This window comes from Populus euphratica, unplaced genomic scaffold (genome assembly GCF_000495115.2).
Source record: "Populus euphratica unplaced genomic scaffold, PopEup_1.0 scaffold18.1, whole genome shotgun sequence".
In the NCBI taxonomy this organism is placed as follows: domain Eukaryota; kingdom Viridiplantae; phylum Streptophyta; class Magnoliopsida; order Malpighiales; family Salicaceae; genus Populus; species Populus euphratica.
In genome coordinates, this window is record NW_011499881.1 from 785,709 (window position 1) to 806,759 (window position 21,051).

Consider the following 21,051-nt stretch of genomic DNA (forward strand, 5'->3'; position numbering starts at 1 on the left):
TTTACTTGCGGCAATTGGTGAGAATTGATTCAGTGCCTTTGGGGCAAACTCATCTCAACTCTTGCAAGTTAATCATTTTGTTACTGATGTAAAACCATAAATGCAATTTTCTTGAAAACTCCTGAGATTTTTGGCAGTTTCACTTCTTTGTTGTATTCTACTACCCTTTCTTATTGGTTTGAGTGTGGACAGTTGATAAACTGGTTTGATCCTATCTATTTTAGGCATAAAGTGCATGCATATTGAGCACAAATATGTTATGATTAGTGTATCAGTTCACTGTTTATTGATTGTATTTTTATCCTACTTGGTCTTGGCCAACGTGAAATTCAACCTTGACTAGGGTAGCCTTAATCTCGGAGTAAACGGCAAAATTCTGTGCCAGTCCTTGCGAAGAACCAAGTTTATTTTCTTTTGTCAATGGGACAAGGGATGAGTACAGTGTAATTGCACGGGGTTACATACAATTAGTGATGGTAAATGCTCTCGATAAGTTTTGATATATTTCTCAATTCTACTCTTGATATAAACTTTTACATGCAATAACATGGGACTGATTTATCTTGTAATTGATACTAGGAAAATGAGAGTTTTATCTCTTGACATCCAAAATCCAAAGGGCAATTAACTTTGACATAAAGTGATTTCAATAGATTGAGATTTGCTGCTGCTCTAAACTTCAGAAGCTCTGACAGCAGTGAATGATCCACGGTGGCAATCATACCTGAGCTTTATCGTTGAGTTTAAAACTAGGCAATGCACCAAGGTCGTATTCTATACATCAATTTTCTATCTGTATATTAGGCATAGCTGTGAGCCTCTTCCATCATTTTTTAGAGCCATTTATGTTTTGCGGGACTATTGTTGCTTCTATGATGGATGATCCTGTAAACCTCCATAAATCTGTTGTGTTTTTTTGTTTATGTATAATATCGTTTAGTATGGAAAATCTTGATGCTGCAGGTTATCTTTCTAGCACCGGATGTCCACAAGCATGGAAACTCCATTCTGGCTTTGCACCCTCTTTGAACTTGAATAGGGGATTGCTAAGGTGCTGCATAGTAATGGTGCCGGCACGGCCACCGTTTATTGTTAAAATATTGACTTCAATTGTGGTTTGCCGATGCCTGCATTTCAGACTTTCCCCAGTTCATGTGTAAGCAAGCAATTATCTGCCTTTATTTTGGGTCTCCAGTGAAAAGAACGACGATAGCATGGTTACAACTAATAGGTTTGAAGTATAGTTTTAAATCTCTACCAAGATCAACTCCGGGGCAATACCTGTATCATGGATCAGGAACTTTATCTGGGTTAGTTAATGCAATTTTATTTTTTTTCAAAAAAAGTCAACATTATTTTTACTACGTTTTACTTGGAACAATAGGATTGCTAATTTATTTGGATTTTTGACTGGTTTAATTTTTTTTTCTCTTTGTTTTTTCCAACATAGGCTGGTTTAGGATTTAGATTGATTCGGTTTTAAAACTTAAGTTTGAAGTTAAAAACTGTAACTTGTGATTTAAAAAAAAAAAAAACATGTCATTGTTTCAATTTAAGTTACAAGTAATCTAACAAAATATACTTCGTATCATTTTCAGTCTGTTGTTAACAGTTCCTTTGTTGGCATTAACCCTCAGGTGTAGCTATCTCTCACTTCTCTATTATTCTTCTCCTTATCTTTTCCTTCTGGTTCTTATTGCACCTGACTCTCATCCTCTGAACAATCAACCTGATTAAGAAGTTTAATTTGAATTTGATGATCGAAATGTATCAAATCAGACCATCTGGAACTCCGAGTTGCAGAGTTCTGTGCAGGTATACAAAAAACATTCCCGTTTCCTGGAGAGGCCATCTGACTCATAGATTAAATAGCTTTGCTCAAATTCCTATGCAAGCGAGAACCAGAATGGACAACAACGTTTACAAGATATTTACTACGATCTTTCTCCTGTTATTTAAGTTTCATTGTTCCAGTCAGAAGGTGAAATTTTTCTCGCATCACCTTGAGCATGAACTGGACAACTTAATTGCGTAAACAGAGACGAGAAGAACTTACTAGAATGGGGGCAAACGGAGGAGAACAACGAGGAAAAGTACGCTCAAGAATGAAACATCCTCTCAGATGGCAGCTTATGCGGGGTGCTAATGTTTGTTAGCCATGAATGTGAAGATTTCTGATTCACACGAGTCAAAGTTCGGACCTGTCATTGATGGCCTCCCAAAGATGCATAACTTGCGGATTCTTTTACTACAAAATGAGTGCATATTTTATTTGTTAAAACAATACCATATGAATATTCAAGTCATGTCACTGGTATTCTCATTCATTATGCTTCTGTATGCTAGCGCTGGGAATACATGGTTATTATAGAAATAAAAATGAATCTCAATCGTGGCCATTCATAAATGTAAAGCTGATTGGCCACTCCTCCAAGCTCAAACCAACACCTAGGTAGGACTTGAATCCGCTTCTTCTGATCCGTATAAAAGATGATGGTTCATATGCAGAATATTTTAGATTGCCATTGACAGTAAAATCAACCCAATGGAACAGCAGTGGCCCCAGGCCACCGTGTTTAGCGCATTCTCTGTCAACACCTGAGGAAGACAAGATTTATGATGGGATATAACTAGTGTGTACTGTGTGAATTATGAAACAAGAAGCTCAAGGAGATGTCACCTGCAAAGTCTTTTAACTTGAGGCGTTCAGTTTCTGTTGAAGGATCTTGTTCAGAAGTCCTGGATTGGCCTTACCTTTTGATAATTTCATCACCTGCGAATGAATCAGCATTCAGAATTATCCCGATCCTCTAAAGCATAATCAGGAAAGATTTGCTTGAAGGTTCATCTCATAACTTGTTATGGTTTTTATACCTGGCCAGCAAAATAACCTTGTATCTTGGTTTTTCCAGCACGGTATTGTTCCAACTGATTTGGGTTCTCTGAAAGCACTTTATCTACCATCTTCTCAATTTCAGTGTGATCTACTATCTGTTATATTGAAACGTGTCAGAAACCCACCTATTTGACCTAAAAAATGTTCCTCTCGTTCTGATCTAAATACAACATTGACGCCATATTCAATCACTGAAATTACACCCATCTCAAACTTTTAAACGTGTTAGGAAACTGAACAGCAGATAAGGCTCGGACTGGATTGGTAGATACCTCACCCAGCCTTTTCACCAACCATAGTAGTCATGCTCAATATCAAGCACATTGCTTTGACAAGCTAAGCTTCTAAGCTTTCCCAACACCGTGACCAACCCATGAGAACATGGCCAGCTGAATGATACATTATTTGTTATCACCTTTTAATGGAAGTAAAGGTGGAAAGTTCAATACTAAATTCAAGAAACTCAGCTTTTCCTCATGTTCCAAGTTCTTGACACCATGCTTGACCCAAAAGGCTTGTAAAGAAATAACACAAAGCCATGCAGCCGCGCTTCCAGTTAATTTATTTGTTTCTTCTGTTTGGCATGGCAAAGGCAATCACTTATTCTGTAGCTTATGTATGCATAAACTTAGGGCATCTACTTCTAAACATAAAGTGAACGTGTAATTAGACTGTTGAACACTCCCAGTTCTTGCTTTGGACAATAGTTATATATGCTAGAGGAGCAAAGTGATAACTTGCCTGAACCAGATTTTTTTCTTCTATCAGTCCCTTAACAGTTCCACCTTTTTCTATGAGCTCAAACAGTATCTGCAAACAATAAATAAGGAATTCCCAAAAAATGAAGAATTATTAGTTGTGCCCATAGGAACAAAAATCTACCTCATTTATTGCTCATTTGTACAGAGAAAATATAAAGGCTGCAGATTTGAACACTGTAACTCCTCTACAACATGAGGCTGCAGACATAAGCCTGTCTATAATTGATGTACATCATGACACTTCAGATTTCAATCCTGTATGTAATTCCTGTATGGCATGATGCTGCAGGCTTCTAAGCCTGCATGCAACTCCTATATGAGGCTGCAGAGTTTTAAGCATTTCAATTATTTAGCTCTAATTACCTCTTGCAGAATTCTTGGATACACAGGTCAAAAACAAAGGGAAAGGGAAAAAAAGAAGAAAGAAAACTGAAATAAAAAGGTTAAATCTGCTTACATGCTAATGAGGCTTTTGTAATCCACCAAGAAAAAGAAGCAAAGTCTTTAAACTGATGAGGTTGGTAAATTATGTTTTATCCTTTTTGTTTAAAAAACTTAAAACAGTAAGTCACGAGAAATTTACTGAAGAATAAAAAGAGCTGTCTTGCAGCAAGCTGCAAAGTTAACTAAAGGCTGAAATAACATATATTCTTGCAAAATTAAAGCAACATATTATAGAGATCAGATTATTGGGTAATAGATCCTGTTGCTTCAGAAAAGAAGTTTGAATAAGAAGTAGCATTAGTAATGGAAACATTACCTCTTTCCCAATCTTCCCACTGATAGTCCCACCTTTAATAGAAGCTATAAGCTCAGCCAACTCCCGAGGGACAAGTTTAATGTCATTTATAGATACCTTTTCATTTTTCATATAGGCAGCAATATCCCCCATTATCCAGTTTGTAGCCAGCTTTACATCAGCACCCTCAGCTATTGTTGCATCAAAAAATTTAGCGACCTAAAAAATTCATTTGATGAAAGAAAATCCTACATAAGATCATTCCAGTGCAAAACCTTTTACAAGAAATGCTATGGTTCCACAAACACATGAATTGAGAAATCAATAGTTACAATCCTTCAGGCTTCCTTTCAGTAATAAAAGAAAATTGCTCAAGGTGCAGCTTCAGAGGTTTGGAATTCAATAACCTGAAAATTTACTAGCATATCAAACCATACATCACTCTGTAGAAGCATGATGTGCTCTTGAAGCTTGCAACATTCTGTATGCGTGATTGCTAAATTTTGGCAAATACCACAAGCTTTCCACAACAAAGTCAATAATATGAACGTGGTAATTTATGTATTTGGTCTCAGATCAGTTGAAAAATAGATCTTAGAAAATACAAGAGACATTCTGGACTGTGACAAGGGCTTACATTTATGTCATTTGCAAGGAAAAGAACATCCTGCATGCTTAGGCCCATGTTCTCATATCTCCGGCGCTTCATTTCAGGAAGTTCTGGCAAAGAATTCTGAATACTATCAACATATTCTTTTTTGAGAATAACCTCTGGAAGGTCTGGTTCTGGAAAATATCTATAATCAGAAAGCCCTTCCTTTTTCCTCATCGTAACTGTTTTCTAAACAGTGTAAAAGATGAAATAAGTAACCATTAACTGACTGAGTGAACTAGATCTACTTATTACTCTAAAATGAGAGACAGCATCTAGTTTTAACCTGAGCACCTTCTTCCCAAAGCCGAGTTTCTTGTACAATTGAGTTACCTTGCCCTTGACTGTGCAGAAGCACTTGTCTTGAAATCTCAAAATCAATGGCCCTATTAACTGACGAAAATGAATTTAAATTCTTTATCTCAACCTGTCAACACAAAGTAAGAGAAAATAAATCAGAAGATAAATATTTTGAACCACAAATAAATCAGCAGATAAAAGCAATTATATCTCTAACAGAATATGTGTCTACCACAATGAAGTTTCTTGGCTTTGATATTTTAAGCAGTATATATGATTATCAGAAGAATAATCTGGCTTAGTTAGTAAGTAGCCAATCCCAAATCATTGCCTTCTGCTTAATAAACTAAAATTTTCATGCTGGAAATAAATTACTCACTAGCAGCTTTGCGCTGTCTAGACTCTAGATGAAAACCTCCAAGGCAAATCTAGGGAAATCATTGTTCCAACTATGAAAAATCATTGATTTTTCAAGCAAGAAAGACCAATATCCAGGAATATGGTTTTAAGCTTCTAAATTTTGTTCTAGACTTGTTAACCTATCTCGCTAGTGCAAGCCTACTCAATGCTTGTTTTACATATCTTCTCTTAAAGAATGCATTTGACAATACATATATCCTTTAGAATGAAATTACAATCACAAGAAATAAAATAAGATAGGAAGGGATGAATCTGCTAGTCACGAGCATGACAAAAAAAATTTCGCATTTCCAAGATGGCTGAATATGTATGCAACTACTTCACAAGAGTATGCCATGTCTATCATTATTCAGAATGACTGTAAGCACGTTATCAGTACAAGATTAAAACAACTCATAGCATTTCACTTATAGCTTTCTGAGTTCTGAAATAGTCCACATACTGAGATCATTTATTTAAGTTTCTTGAAAGCACAAGTTAAAATCACCTTTGTCCCAAACTCTGATTGTCCAATTGGTCGAATTGACACATTTACATCACAACGAAGTGAGCCTTCCTGCATATTACCATTACTAATTCCCAAGTAGCGGACCACCCTCTGTATTTCAGCTGCATACTCTGCAGCTTCAATACCATTTCTCATATCAGGTTCAGAAACAATCTCAAGCAAAGGCACCCCTGCTCTGTTCAAATCAACCTGCAAAAGATGAGAAAGAGTTGCCAGGTACCCTGTCATAACACAAGTTTAATCATCTAATCCTTAAGATTTAGAGGCAAAAATGTAATGAACTAATAATCCCTTTCCCCATTATCCATAATAAACTAATGAACAAATCGTGACAGCAGCAGTACCAGGAACACTTGATATTGACATTGCATGCAATTAAAAATCAGGGATACTAGTATAAACAAAGGGAATAAATAATTTCCTGAGAAAAACTCCCATTTCCTGAATGAAGCAGCTTTCCAGCATCCTCTTCCATATGAACTCTTGTAATGCCAAACCGCCTATGCCCACCACCAAATTCCACCGGAAGATCCAAATCAACATAACCATTGCTTGCAATTGGTATATCAAACTGAGATATCTGGTAACCCTTTGGAAGGTCAGGGTAAAAATACTGTTTCCTATCAAACTTTGAGTTGAAAGACAGCTTGCAATTAAGTGCAAGACCTAATTTCACAGCAAACTCAATGACTTTGGAGTTCAAAACTGGTAAAGCACCTGGCAAACCCATGCAAACGGGGCAGATGCTAGTGTTTGGTTGAGCTCCATAGTTGTATGGACATCCACAAAAGGCTTTGGTCAACGTGGATAGCTGGACATGGGTTTCTATACCAATGATTGCTTCATAGTCTTTTATACGTTTATCAATAACTTTGGTTCGTGGGTTCTGATGTTTTTCTAGCGTGGCTGTTTGAGTTTGTGTGGTGCTGCTGCTGCTGCTTTTCATTGTGCAATACAAGGCACCGTTCTTTCTTCTAAACAATACACTTGGATAAAACAATATCGGGTGGGTTTGGATGTTTCTAAACAGTGTGGAAGCCATAACTTTCTTGATTTTATACTCCAATCTACCTGTAAAACATCAAATAGGTGGTAAGCAAAAGCTATTTAAGGAACACCAAAATGTGAAAGCAAGAAACAAGCTAATACAGAAAAAAGAAGCACAAAGCTTTGAACTGAAAATGAAGAGAAGGGCCAAAACTGACGAATACCCAGAAGATAATTCCATGATTAAACTCTGAAAATGAAAGCCGAAAGTTTTGTAAGAGGTGAGAGCGAAACTGTAAGTTCAAAAGGAAAGGGGAGTGATTTTGAAAGGAGCCCATGAATTATTTTCTGTCTAAAAATACTGAAAACAAGTGAAGGAATGGAAAGAGAAATTAGTTGAAAGAGTTGAAATAAACACGGAAAGACAAAATTTGAAGCAAAGAGGAATACAGGACATATATTAATTACATGAGTGAATGCATAGCAGTACTAGCAGTGAAGGGACTAATGATTTCTTAATTAATCCATCACCTGTTTTCTTCAGTAGCAAAGTAACCGAACAACTTGAAGAAGAAGAAGAAGAAGTTTCTTGCTGCGAAAGAAGAAACCAGCCTCCCAACAGTCATCCACTGCAACTCTAAACCCAACCATCTATATTTTGGATATTTTGAATCCTCAAAGAAATATTTAAATATAAAAAATAGCCAAAGATAACAAACAAGTGGGCGTGCCGGAGTGGTTATCGGGCATGACTAGAAATCATGTGGGCTCTGCCCGCGCAGGTTCGAATCCTGCCGCTCACGTCATTTTACAGAGGAGAAGACCGCCCTTTAAATTTTTCAAAATATTCATTTTAGTACTCTTTAATTTTACAAGATCAAATCCATCTCTTTTCAGGTTTTTGGCCCCCTTGTCTTTCGATCCTTTCTTTCAAAGTAGTTATAAAATGAACTGCAGCTGACAGATGCTTCTTCCTTTCGCCAGCAGGATCTGGTGGCATGTGTCGACCAAGTCTCGTATACTGCTGGAGTTCTAGAAACAAACTTAGCTTCCAAAGTTAGCATGGAACATCAAAGCACTAAAATTCTCTCCATATTTAGCACATCTCCACAATGTCCTTAAGTTGTTCATCCTCAAAATATGAGCTGACAAAAGTTAGGTAGTTTTGGATAAACACAAACCATGCACAAGGGCAATAGCATACATATTCGTGCAGCCCATTTTCTACTTCAAGTCGTCTAAACCCAATTGGCTGGTGTTGGTGGCCATCGGTGGTGATGGGAAGTGAGAATACTACACAATCAAGGGAAGTAATGGTGGCGGCAGACACAAGCGGCGAGTCGGCAGGAGCGCTTCAACATGCACTTTCCCGTACGTGTAGTTGTTGAGAATGATGAGCTGATACTCCTCCATGTCGAAATTGAATTCATGTCCCAGGTGAATTTTTTGAAGCAATGAGGCAGGTATGCCAGATTACACACCCAAAAGTTCCTGTTCGCTTAGAAAGGACGCGGTTAGTGGAGGAGGCCAAAGACAAGGCGAATAATATCCTTAATAAAAGCAACCTTTTAGGAGTTGATCTTATTGTTGGCCAGCGACGAGGTTTCTCTGCTGCAATATTAGTAGGGTGAGATTGACAAGCCATCTTCAAACTTTACATTACATTTCATACATATACTGGTTGCTGTATAATGCACGTAAATAACTAATGTAAAAATATCCACACAAAAAAAGAAAAAAAAAAAAGAAAAAAAGAATTCCCTTATCTGAATGAACTCTGTTAACAGACCATATTCACAGACCTCTCTAAATCTATTCTGAAGGGATCAAAACTGCCAAATCCAATGCTAGCCAGAGTAACATAGGTGTGTTAGATTATGGTCCTCAAACAGTCCGGCCAAAACAAAGAGGGGCCCTCAGCACGTCATTCAAAAAGGAAATCTGTGTAGCAATAAGACGACTGCTTCTGCTCCTCGACAAGATAATGAACGTGTTGGGGAGAGATTGGGCAGGAAAGAGCTAATAACACGACCACAGACCAACTCATCAAGAACTTGCTCAGAAGATCCTATTAGAAACAGAAAATACCATTTTGAACTTGTTATTTAGATTATTTTTTTGGATATGAACTTCCTAACTATCTTTCGTTTTTATATCTGTTGCAGTAGCAGGTATAACTAAGCTGTCAGGAGGTTCGGGGACAAAAGGGTTAGATACAGCAGAGTATTTGATTGAGAACAGCAAGTGCATTTGTGTTCCAGTTCAGAAACGTGGACAAAATGCAGGTTATGTCCTCAATACAAAAAACCCGCAAGAATTCCTGGCTCCTGTCATGATTATCTTCATTCAATCTCACAAAATTACTTGAAAATCCTGCAAGCTTCATAGAAACAATCACTTCCGAGGTTAGCTTCCTCCAGAGTGTGATGGTAATTGATAGGAGTATAGAAATAACTCTGTCAGTCAAGTCGATGTGAAAGACTCCATACCAATTGCTAACTCAACGTTCTGCCACTTTAGTCTCGCAATGTTTATGTCGCTCATAGATCAATTTCAGAACTTGAATTTGCTAATCTTTTCATTGCCAGATCGAGTAAAACTTTTGACTTTTCTTTCATTTTCTTGTTGTTTTGATCTCTTTGTACGTTCTCACAAGTTCTAATCATGGATCATCATTTCTAACGCTTCGACTGAATAGGAATTGTAAATGTATCCATATGGAAAATGTAGCATGCGATGCGCGACGCCAGAGGTTGTTTGAAGTTGTTATCTCGTTGTTTAGTTTAAGATAGCTAGAAATTGATATTAAGTGTATTGATGTTATCAAAAATTTAAGGATAAAAAATGGATTGTAGTTATAAAAGATATTAATATTATTAGTGTATTTTATTTAGGGAAGCTATATTTTAATTTGATGTAATTTAAAGATTTTGATGGTTTTTAATTAGTGGTTTATCTTTAATTTAAAATTGAGATTTACTCGTATTAATGAATTTAACATTTAAGAATTTATTATGGATTTGTGTGTACATAAATTTTTAGGAATTTTTTTTTCATAATTTGTGTATTACAATGAAAAATGCTTTTAAATAAAATGGATGAACATTTAAAATAATTCTAAAAAAAATTTGGTCAACTCTGGTATTTCAAATATTAACTTTATTTGTAGGTCTAATGTTCTATAACGTGATTTTTAACTATTAATTCTCATTAATTAAAAAATAGTAGTTTATTGAAATATTAACTAAATTATTATGAATTTAATAAACTGATTAAATTCTAAAATGCATGCAAATATGATTTTCTTTGTATTTTTTAAAAACTTTGTCATATGCGCTCCCATAAAACATTTGTTTTGTGTGTCTTAGAAGTGAGAAAATTTCTAGAGAAATTTTTAAAATTTCTTAGAATTTCAGTGAAAAGTAGATATCTTGATATAAGATATTTTATAGTATAAGTTCAAAGCTATAATATAAAGTATAAAATTAAAAAAAAAAAAAGCATGTGAGATGGTTATAAATATATTTAAAATGGCCCATGAATTTTTTGAAATTTCCTGAGGTATTTTTAAAGGCTTTGTTTGGTTAAGTACTAAAGTAAAAACTATTTCAAAAAATTAGTGGAAAAGCATTAGGGTGTGTTCTTAGCTTAGAGGTTGAGCTGATTGGGCTCAAGGTTTAAGCCCAGCCCATTCTGCCTCAATTCCATTTTTTAGTAGGCTGGACCTATCCCAGCCACATGGGCTGGGCTGAGTGTCCAGCCCATCCTCTTTCATTTTGAAAGGAAGAAATCAGGGGCAGCAGTACATGAATTAATTCACGTCCTGCATGCCTCTTTCAAAGGAAAGGAAAACATGAAGCGCAAGTTTCAGAGCAATGACGATTACCTGGGGCGGAGGAGGAAGGTACTTTGAATGGTGGATGGCTGCTGAAGATTATGACTGAGGAGAGAGTCGCTACTCTTGCTGTTGCTTGCTCACGGTGTAGTGCAGGGAAGGTCGCTGCTATTGGATACCACTAATTACTAGAGTTCACGGTTCCTTTACTGTCTGGTGCTGCTGCTGAGGATGTGGCTCTCGGTAGTGGCCTGCAGCGAAGAAGATGACTCACGGCTTAGAGGTGGTGGTTCTTTTCTGAAAAGGGGAGAAAGTTGGTGCAAGGGATCCCTTTGTTTTTTGCATGGTGAATTACTTGAGTTTCTAAGTGAGACAGCATATGGAAAAACGGTAAGAAGGCCTGAAGAAACCCTAGAAGAGGAGTAGAACTCGCAAATCCTAACAACATAACTTAGCATTGAAGACTTCAGAGATACGGAGGTAGAAGATTGATGAATCTCGGCAAAAATAAACTTCTCCCAGAATTTTATCTGGGTAAATTTATTTTGCGGTCCCTCTGGTTTCATAAATTGTGGGCCATTTTTATAATCAGATAAGAATGTAGGATTTGAGATGGGATGGAGACTGGCTATTAATTATAGGGTCGTCTTTGGCATATTAGGCTGACTTTTCCATGAATACAAGTCATCTTCTCGCTTTACTTCGCAAGATGCGGCAACCAGCAAGAAAATCCCTAGAACTACTACTGTGCTAAGAAAGTTAAGGAAGAGCTAGGCATGAGGCCTTCCACTGATGAGGATTTCATGAACAGTAGCAGCATACAGGTGCCTAAATCAATTAAATAAATAAATAAATATTATAGTAAAGTTATTTTACACCAAGACTAAGAACACTGTTCGCAATTATAAAATTACCGCTTAGCAATTAAACTATTAAACGGGGCATTAGGGTAAGAAAATTGTTTTTTATAAATTATATAGAATTAGATTAGTCATTTTGTATTTCACAGTAAAATTATTAATTTAACTTTAAAATAAAATAAAATAATATATATTATTTATGGGTTTTTTTGTCTTTCTATTTTTTAGAAAAGTATAATTTTTTATTTTTATTCTTGTTATTTAAAATATTTTTTAATTATATTATTCAATTAATAAAATTTATTAAAACCAATTAAATCAATAATTTCAAGCTTGTACTTTTCTCGTTTCTTTTAAAATATGGTATGAATTTAAAAAAAAAAAATCACCCCACTATCTAAAGAGATTTTTGTTTTCCTATGAAACACGTGTGGTTTGTTATAATAAGGGTTAATATCCAAAACTAGAGGGACCATGTAAGAACTTGAATTTACTCAATTTTATTCTGTCTGGTTGGATGGGGCCCATCAAGAAACCGGACACATCAGCCATCAGACGGATCAGAGCACAAGTCGCACTTGTATTTTACTTCTAGCGGCAGACTTGGGCGTCAAGCGTGCTCTAGAGCCGCGACAGAACCAAACATTACAGCTTGGGATTTTACCTTAAAAACATAGCAGCAGCATTCATCATCATAGATTGTCCAGTCATGGCATTGGCTTCCTTTACTATTCCCCCTCCCCCCGCATCCTTCATCGCCAAGAAGGTTAGTACTTCTTATCACTATCTTTTTTTGCTTTTTAGCCACCGATTTTTAATTTTCTGTTTTGGTTTTGATTGCTATATATATATGCAGTCAGCTTTAATTGATTGTTTGTTTTTTTATGCCGCGCAAGGATCTGGGCCTCTCTGCCTTTACTTCTTCGTCATCATCACCACCCTTTTCCGTTCCCAAATGCAAGAAATCAGTTTCAAAGAAGATTGTATCGGTCATGGCTCCTCAGCAATCAGAGCGCATGCCTGCCACCACTGGCTCGGTTAGCTTCTTTTTATTTCGTTTCTGGCAGTGAGTTCTTTGGTGCTGTCTTTTTCATTTTCCAGAATCGATGTGGAAGCGTTATCATGGGATGGGTTTATGTCGGTGAATTTGCAGGTGAAGACGGCAATGACAATGACGGAGAAAATCTTCGCTAGAGCGTGTGAGGAGCCCCAGGTGAGCCCAGGTGACAATGTTTGGGTCAACGTTGATATCTTGATGACCCATGATATTTCTGGCCCTGGTTCTATCGGGATATTCAAGAGAGAGTTTGGACCGCATGCTAAGGTATTCAATTGCTGTAGACTAGCCCTTTTTTTTCTTGCTTCTTGGATTCTTTCTTTACCTTTTTTTTTTTTAATTTTATAATAGAGGGCACTTGAATGTGCTTTTGTTGTTTCTCTGGTTGATAAGTCGATATATTTGAATGAATTGTAGGTTTAGTTTGGATTTTTTAGATGGTGCTTGATAGTACATGAGAAATTATTTTTTAAAATATTTTTAATTTTAAAATAATATTTTATTTAAAAACAATTATATTTTACATCAACAAATCAAAATAATAAAAAAATTAATTAAAAAAAATTGATCAAAAACGAGTTTAACATCAATGTCAAACACCCCAATGTAAAACAAAGAGTGCATGAATTCGTGTCTGTTTTGATCAAAGAATTTGGGAATTGTTACGGAGCTCCACTGTTAATTATTCTTCTTCTTTTTTTATTCAGTACTTATTTTTTTATTTTTTTATTTTTATATTTTATTTTTATATTTTTTTTAACAATCATCTAAATTATCTTTAGAGCAACCAAGTTAACTAGATTATATCAAAATAATTTTAATTTTTTATGAATTTAGGAATTGTTACAGTGCTCTACTATTAATGAAGCTTCTTCTTTTTTATATATAATTCAATCTTTATTTTTTAAAATTTTATTATTTTTTTAAATTTCATTCTTATATTTTTTTTATGATTGTCTACATTATCTTTAGACCAACTAAGTCAACTGGATTATATTGAATTATATTAAGGTAATTTTCATATAATTTAATTTTAAATTTAGTCTAAACAAGGAGTAAAGTTGAAAGGTTTTTTTCTTGTCAATTTCATAATTTTTTTTCTTATTTTCTTCTTTAATTTTTGGATTGCCCATGTCAATCAGGTCCCTTTAGAAAAACTCCTACATGTTTTCATTTTAAATCATGTAAGAAGTTGAGTCGGAAGATTTTTTTTTAATTTTATTCTCAAACTTTTTCTAACGGTTTGTGAGAATGCTTTTGAATTGGTTAAAGTTGATTGGATCATATCAAAAAAGAATTTACATGATTTAATTTCAAACATAGTTTGGGAAAATAGTTGGATTAAGAGGTTTCAAGATTGATACAGTCGAGTTTAATAAAATTGTTACATATTTTTTTATGATTTGAATGTTTTTTTGTTTTGTTCAAATTATTTTTTATCCAAACTCAACATAAGACAGGTCTATAAACTAGTGAAATAATTCTTTAAAAGGTGTAGGGCAAATATCATTCATAATGTTACTAATCAAAAGAAAACATCATTGTGGATTGTTATAGTGATTTGTGTTTTTTTTAGTCCCTTTTCTTTCTTTATTTTTAGTCACACCTTTATACCTTCAAATTGATGGTCAATTAAAGCACATCTATTAAGGAATGATAAGATTTAAAGATAGGGGACTAAACTAAAAAACATGGTAAAAAGATAAGGTTTTTCTAAACTTGAGTCTAAATATACACTTTAGTCCTTCAACTTTGTAAACTATAAACTTTTAGTCCCTAACAATTTATGAAATTCATTTCTGATCTCAAACTTTTTTTTTGGTCTTTAGTTTGAGAAATGAGATAGAAAGTGACTGGATTACCTTGATAGAGATTAAGAAAATTAAATTTAAAAAAAGTTCAGGCACGTGGGCAATTCCAAGCTTGCGTGCCTAGGCTTTTTTAAAAAAAAAATTATCATTTAATATTTAATTGATTATTAATTGGATAATATAATTTGTTTCAATTTGATTTTTTTTTTCAATCGCTATAATATTTGATTGGTTTTTAATTTTATTGGTGACTATATTGAACTCTAATTGAGTAAATGATTTGAGTTATTGATTTGATTGGGTACTCTAGCTAGGTAGGGACCGAGACTTCTTTTTTTTCAGCGTAAATTGATGAATAAATTTTATGAATTCTGCTAAGGGTTTTTTAATGTACAAAACCATATTGTAAAAGTTTGCATGTATAATTATTCTAAATGGTGTGTATGCTTTGAAGGCTCTGTTTCTAGAATGCTGCGTGAAATTATCAGACTAATTCAATTTCCATTTGATGCCTAGAAACTCCATTTTTTACTTCAGAGTTTCCCAATAAATAGCAACTGACATTATCAATATTCCGACTCTCTCTCCATGTGTGTTTGTATTTCTGGAGTCGTCTTTCGGCTATGCTTGAAAGTACCTACCTGGCTTACTCTTTAAAAATCTCAGGTTTGGGACCGTGAAAAGGTTGTCGTTATACCAGACCACTATATATTCACTGAAGATAAGCTTGCCAATCGCAATGTGGATATATTGAGAGATTTCTGCAATGATCAAGATATAAAGTACTTCTATGATATTAAGGATCTTGGTAACTACAAGGTATGGTTCAATGTCAATGTGCTTAATTGAAAACTCTATGTTATTAACTGATGAATTTTTTATCACTGCCATTTTCTGACATTGAATGGGCATATATTACTTGTGACTTTGCAGGCTAACCCCGACTACAAAGGTGTATGCCACGTTGCACTTGCCCAAGAAGGTCATTGCAGACCTGGAGAGGTACAGTTTTTTACTCTCACTGAGCTGTCAAATTTATCATTTATATTCAAGAAAGCCAGTAATCATTCATTATGACCTTCAGGTACTGTTAGGAACAGATTCACATACATGCACTGCTGGAGCATTTGGCCAATTTGCAACTGGAATTGGAAACACTGATGCTGGTTTCGTATTAGGCACTGGGAAGCTCCTGCTCAAGGTCAGAAAAGTTGATCCTTTATGTTGCATCCTTGTTTTCATGTTGAATAGGATGCATGGAATATCTGGTTTAGGTGCTTTCTTCAGATGAGATTTCTTTTTCTTTTTGGTCTCTGTTGGATAGCATAAAATCATCCATGATTTTATAGACTGCATTTTCAAAGCTTGTTCTACTTTTAGAATGAGGTTTGGTGACCTTGGATAGCATTTGCCTCAAGGATTAATCTACGCGGGTTCAAGCTATTATTACTCGCTCAATTTGTTACGAACATATCCACCAAACCTTTTGTTCCCTCGGAAAGGAGTGATTGCCAATTTTGACCTGAAATTAGAATTTTGAAGATGTCTCTGCAGTCTGCCAAAACATGTAAATTGCATCTTGTGAAGTTTCCAACTTGTGCATGTGATGGTTCCAGAGTGACCAGCTGGCAATCAGTACAATGAACTAGATTTAAATATCTAAAGAAACTACGTTCTGAAAGGGTGATTTTTACCAACTTATATATACATCATGAATAACCTTATTTTTTCAACAGAGCGACATTTCTACAAATTTATGTTCTCATCTGGATTGAATTGATTTGGTATTGCCGCTTTATTTGCCTGTGATTTCCTACTTCTTAATTTGCAGGTGCCCCCAACTCTGAAATTTGTAATGGATGGTGAAATGCCTGATTATTTGCTAGCAAAGGATTTGATTCTGCAAGTAAGTTTACTAGGGTCTGATGCATTTGTTTCCTTTAAGCTGCCACAAACACACTTAAGAATATGAACTTTCATTTTCTGTATCAATTGTGTGATGTTTATTGTCACTCTGCAGATTATTGGTGAAATATCTGTTGCCGGTGCCACATATAAATCGATGGAGTTTGTTGGCACAACTGTTGAAAGTTTAACTGTGAGTAACCTTGGTAGTCGAGCAGTATTTGGTCCTCCATGCTCTATCTGTGCTAGTTAATTGCACTTCAATTTATTTCTTTTGATTTTTCTGATTGTCTGTCTTGAATATAGATGGAAGAACGGATGACACTATGCAACATGGTTATTGAAGCTGGGGGGAAGAATGGTGTTGTCCCTGCTGACAGTACTACATTCAAGTACCTTGAGGTTTGCCTTGCTGATTTTTAGATGGACCATGCAACATTGCTTAGGTTTCTGTGCTTTTCATTATAGATGATATTTTCTCTTGCATGATACAGAGCTGTTTTGCCTAGCAAGAGTTTAGAATGTTTTCTTTTGTTGCTCACAGGATAAAACGTCCCTGCCCTATGAACCAGTTTATAGCGATGCGCAAGCAAGGTAGGTGTGTTTTAACTAAAATCGTTGCCAAGTAACTTTATTTGATTTTTTGATGACTCTAAAATGGGATCTATAAAAGTAAAACAAAATGTTCGCACAATGGGAAAATGGTATATATTAAAATCCTGTTCAGATTTTGGATCAATTTTGCTATAATTAGGTTCAATCATTAACTGCAAAAGTCTAAAGTAATCAAATTTCCTAATTGGAGATCATAGATAACTAAAATCGTGGCATTGAACACTTGTAAACTGCCTTGAAATTTTGTTATTTTAAGATTGTCTTTAGCCGTATCATTTTTTTAGATTAATAGGGGTGTTCGGGTCAATTTATGCACACCTCGAATAATCTCACAGATCCTGAAGTTAACGACTATATAAGTCTCCAATAACCCTAAGATTTGTGGGATTCAAACTATTAGCCCCTAGAGAGCAAACCCAGGATCTGACCAGTTAAGCTACACCTCTCAGGGTTGTCTTTAGCCGTAACTTACTTCGGGTAGTAAGTTCTATAATTTGGTCATCTGAAAACACTTATATTGATCAGAAAAACTCAATGGTCAATAAATATTGTTATTTTTCCCTTGGGACCATGATTTTAACTTTATTACTGTAATAGGCAGTCACTGCTAGAAAATTGTTAGTTGTTTCTATGTATTGAGTTAGTTTTCATTTATAGTGATGACATATTTCTTTGGCTTCTAGATTTCTCACAGGGTATAGATTTGATGTCACAAAATTAGAGCCGTTGGTCGCAAAGGTGGGTGATTTATTTATGTTTGAGTTTTTAATTTCTTCCTTTTAAGAAAGAAAAAGAAATTTGCAGTGGGGGACCAAAACTTCTTTGGATTGATTCTCTTACAAAAACTGCTGTTATCTTTTAGTTCTTGAAGATTTACAAAAACTGCTGTTATATTTTAGTTCTTGGATATTGCTCTGTTTACCATTTAAGGAGTGGTGGTCCATATATTTTTGCAGCCTCATTCTCCTGACAATCGTGCTTTAGCAAGAGAATGCAAAGATGTCAAAATTGACAGAGTATACATTGGATCTTGTACTGGCGGAAAAACAGAAGACTTTATGGCTGCAGCCAAAGTTTTTCTAGCTTCTGTAAGTGCCATAATCTACTTTACTTATTTTTATTGATGTTATTGCTGCTGGACCGCTATTTCAATGCAGCTCGAAGTTAATAGAACAGAAATCAAAGAAGAAAATTAGATGTTATTTTTATTATAATTTCAATTTGTTCTGGTAGGACTCCGACTTGTGTGGGCCTTTTTTCCATGTCCAGTAGAAGTATAATTGTATCATTTCCTCAGGTTGATATTGATTCCTATATTAGCAGGGTTAATTTGTACGGGTATCGGGTATCTTTATTAGGATTGTATTCATAAACCTGTGCTGTTCCTACTTTGATTATCTGGTAAGTTTGTTGAATGTAGAATCTTCTAGGAAGAGTCTTTTCTTGAGTTCTAAGTTAGCCACTAATGGCACATGCTAATTTGTAGTCTTGATAATAGAGGTCTAAGGAAACTGAGTCTATAAAAAACCCTTCATGTACTGATTTCTAAAAACCTAAAAACTTTTCTCTGTCCTCCATTTATAAAACTTGAGCATATTCTTCCTCCATAGCATACTCATTTCTGGTCTGAATATCATTCTTCCTTCAAACTTATTTCTGCTTGCTAATTTGGATGGTCATCTATGGTTAACTGCGTCTGCAGCATGCTGATGTGCGTGGGAACAATTGATAGGAGTTAATAGTTATGCTCTGTTGATTTGAGGGTGGGGTGGCAGTTTTGTCTTTGTTGCAAATATTTGACTCTTTTTTACCCTGACATTTGGTTTCATCCCCTCTTGTTGGACTTAATTTATCCTTCGCTTTTCTGCAGGGTAAAAAGGTCAGAGTTCCCACATTCCTCGTCCCTGCTACCGGAAAGGTTTGCGATGCTGATTAACTATGTCTTTATATGTGGATTGATTGTAGAGACTTAGTTGTACATTTGATATGGCATATTCATATTATAATAACTACAGGTTTGGATGGACTTGTATACTCTCCCAGTACCAGGATCTGGTGGCAAGACTTGCTCCCAGATTTTTGAAGAAGCTGGTTGCGACACACCTGCAAATCCTAGTTGTGGTGCCTGTATGGGAGGCCCCAGAGACACTTATGCACGCATGAATAAGCCTGTAGTAAGTCAATTTTCTTTACCTTCTGGTATATCTTAGTAACACGCTGTTCTGCCTTCCTAGAGTTTGTTTGCGGTTCCAGCTAGAAGCCTTGGAACACAGTTTGTGGTAGAATTGCAGGAGCAGTTCCATAATCAAAATCTGGAATTCCTCTTGCTTCCAGGTTCTAATTACCTCAGCATCTAGTCCATCACCTCAGCCTTAAAATAAATGTGCTTTGTCTGTTCTAGTCCCATTTGTGGTGGCTCCCATAATGGGGTTGCATTTTTTTCAACAGATCATACAAATTCTGAAAACACGAGGCTATGCTGGACCACGTTTATAATCAGAGAAGTATGTAGGGTTTGAAACGGGATGGAGACTAGTAATTATAGGGTCGTCTTTGGCATATTAAGCTGACTTGGAAGAATATTATCTGATTACAACACTTCTAAACTCCCGAAAAAAAGCTCTATCTAGTTAGTAGCTCGGGTAGGCCTTATTGGATTCCAAAGGAAATGCTGAAAGTAGCGTTGTTCCCTTCTCTTTCACTCAAATCATCCCGAAATAGATTGTTGGGCTGTTCGATATATAAATCTAGTTGATGATTATTGACCAGTCCGCCAGAAATTACCCGTATGCATCATTAATAATTCTCTGCCATGTGTGCTTCTGCATTGTATGTTCACTGGGAAAAGATTAAGGGAGGCGTTAATGATGTTCAGATATCCTGTTAACTGCTGTGAGGGCTTTGTTGTTGCAGGTCTGTGTATCGACAACAAATAGGAACTTCCCTGGTCGGATGGGACACAAGGAAGGCCAGATATATCTTGCTTCTCCATACACGGCAGCAGCATCTGCTTTGACTGGTTTTGTTACTGATCCAAGAGAGTTCTTGCAGTAGGCTTTTGATGCCATTTTACTTTGTGCATCAAATGTATTGTAACTTAATAGCAAGGGAAAATAAATATGCGGCCCTATTCCAGAGTCTGAATTTCTAGCATGTGCAATCGTTACAATATCACACTTTCAACCATTTTGAAGAATTCCTGTGCAAGATTGGAGCACAGATGAGATATGTTGCTTACAATGGAACTTCACCCACCTTTACTTTGAGCAACTGTGAGTATTTTACTCCATAGTATGATAATTGTCTTCAGAAGTTTCAAGTGAACAGCAAAGTGAAAGAGCTCCAAGACGATCCCTGAATAGCAGGCAAGGAGATGAGTAATAATCAGGGATAAGGCCGGTGCACCAGGATGAGAATAGAATTGTGATGCAGAACATAAAAAGATTTGAAACCTAATAATAAAGAAAAGAAACAGCTAAGAAGAAGAAGCCAGAGAAAGAGAAGAAAAGCCAGAGAAGATAAGAATAGGGGTTGGAAAGCTGTAACTTCGCAAGTTTTTATTCAATTCATTAAAAAATTCCCTAACATTTAGAAAAATAGAATAATTAACAAAAACAAATAATTGAGCTTATAGCACATTAAATAAAATATTTAATAATAATTAACTCAAACCTAACAAATAAAATCTAATTAATAAACTTTAAT

General features: G+C 35.5%; 2 protein-coding genes, 1 non-coding gene and 1 pseudogene across 8 annotated transcripts; 3 read left to right on the forward strand and 1 right to left on the reverse strand.

Moving 5' to 3' along the window:
- Positions 1–2,225: 2,225 nt before the first annotated feature.
- On the reverse strand, positions 2,226–7,909 carry GATB (GLU-ADT subunit B). Of its 5 annotated transcripts, none has more exons than XM_011031437.1 (11): positions 7,795–7,909; positions 6,698–7,347; positions 6,256–6,465; positions 5,335–5,475; positions 5,034–5,237; positions 4,418–4,615; positions 3,638–3,706; positions 2,875–2,991; positions 2,681–2,773; positions 2,572–2,588; positions 2,226–2,539 (listed from the first exon to the last, which is right to left on the reverse strand). In XM_011031437.1, the coding sequence occupies exons 2-9, from the start codon at positions 7,316–7,318 to the stop codon at positions 2,693–2,695; spliced, it is 1,641 nt and encodes a 546-aa protein (XP_011029739.1). In that variant the 5' UTR covers positions 7,319–7,347; positions 7,795–7,909; the 3' UTR covers positions 2,226–2,539; positions 2,572–2,588; positions 2,681–2,692. The 5 variants fall into 5 exon arrangements, with proteins under 5 accessions (XP_011029739.1, XP_011029737.1, XP_011029735.1 ...); XM_011031435.1 differs by adding an exon at positions 7,488–7,556 and having other exon boundaries at positions 2,226–2,588; XM_011031433.1 differs by having other exon boundaries at positions 2,226–2,588.
- Positions 7,910–7,984: 75 nt separating this feature from the next.
- On the forward strand, positions 7,985–8,066 carry TRNAS-AGA (transfer RNA serine (anticodon AGA)). The gene has a single exon. It is a non-coding gene; the product is annotated as a tRNA-Ser (tRNA).
- A 19-nt stretch (positions 8,067–8,085) lies between these two features.
- Positions 8,086–9,916, forward strand: LOC105129504 (uncharacterized; annotated as a pseudogene).
- A 2,614-nt stretch (positions 9,917–12,530) lies between these two features.
- On the forward strand, positions 12,531–20,612 carry LOC105129397 (3-isopropylmalate dehydratase large subunit-like). 2 transcript variants are annotated; one of them, XR_843063.1, is made up of 16 exons: positions 12,531–12,724; positions 12,855–12,995; positions 13,112–13,282; positions 15,493–15,645; positions 15,760–15,828; positions 15,911–16,027; positions 16,658–16,732; positions 16,847–16,924; positions 17,038–17,133; positions 17,276–17,325; positions 18,030–18,084; positions 18,303–18,434; positions 19,217–19,264; positions 19,362–19,520; positions 20,260–20,457; positions 20,488–20,612. XR_843063.1 is itself a non-coding variant. In XM_011031438.1 (15 exons), the coding sequence occupies exons 1-15, from the start codon at positions 12,668–12,670 to the stop codon at positions 20,398–20,400; spliced, it is 1,542 nt and encodes a 513-aa protein (XP_011029740.1). In that variant the 5' UTR covers positions 12,531–12,667; the 3' UTR covers positions 20,401–20,586. The 2 variants fall into 2 exon arrangements, 1 of the variants encoding a protein (XP_011029740.1); XM_011031438.1 differs by having other exon boundaries at positions 20,260–20,586.
- The last annotated feature ends 439 nt before the right edge of the window (positions 20,613–21,051 follow it).

Bases quoted from the DNA above. Each gene is read 5' to 3' on its own strand.
- GATB (XM_011031437.1), bottom strand. From the start codon at position 7,318: ATGGCTTCCACACTGTTTAGAAACATCCAAACCCACCCGATATTGTTT. The intron at 4,616-5,033 runs GTAAGCCCTTGT...TGAATTTTTTAG, and splicing joins TCCTTGCAAATGACATAAAT to GTCGCTAAATTTTTTGATGC. The intron at 3,707-4,417 runs GTAATGTTTCCA...TATTGTTTGCAG, and splicing joins GTGGGAAGATTGGGAAAGAG to ATACTGTTTGAGCTCATAGA.
- LOC105129397 (XM_011031438.1), top strand. From the start codon at position 12,668: ATGGCATTGGCTTCCTTTACTATTCCCCCTCCCCCCGCATCCTTCATC. The intron at 13,283-15,492 runs GTATTCAATTGC...TAAAAATCTCAG, and splicing joins AGTTTGGACCGCATGCTAAG to GTTTGGGACCGTGAAAAGGT. The intron at 15,829-15,910 runs GTACAGTTTTTT...TATGACCTTCAG, and splicing joins GTCATTGCAGACCTGGAGAG to GTACTGTTAGGAACAGATTC.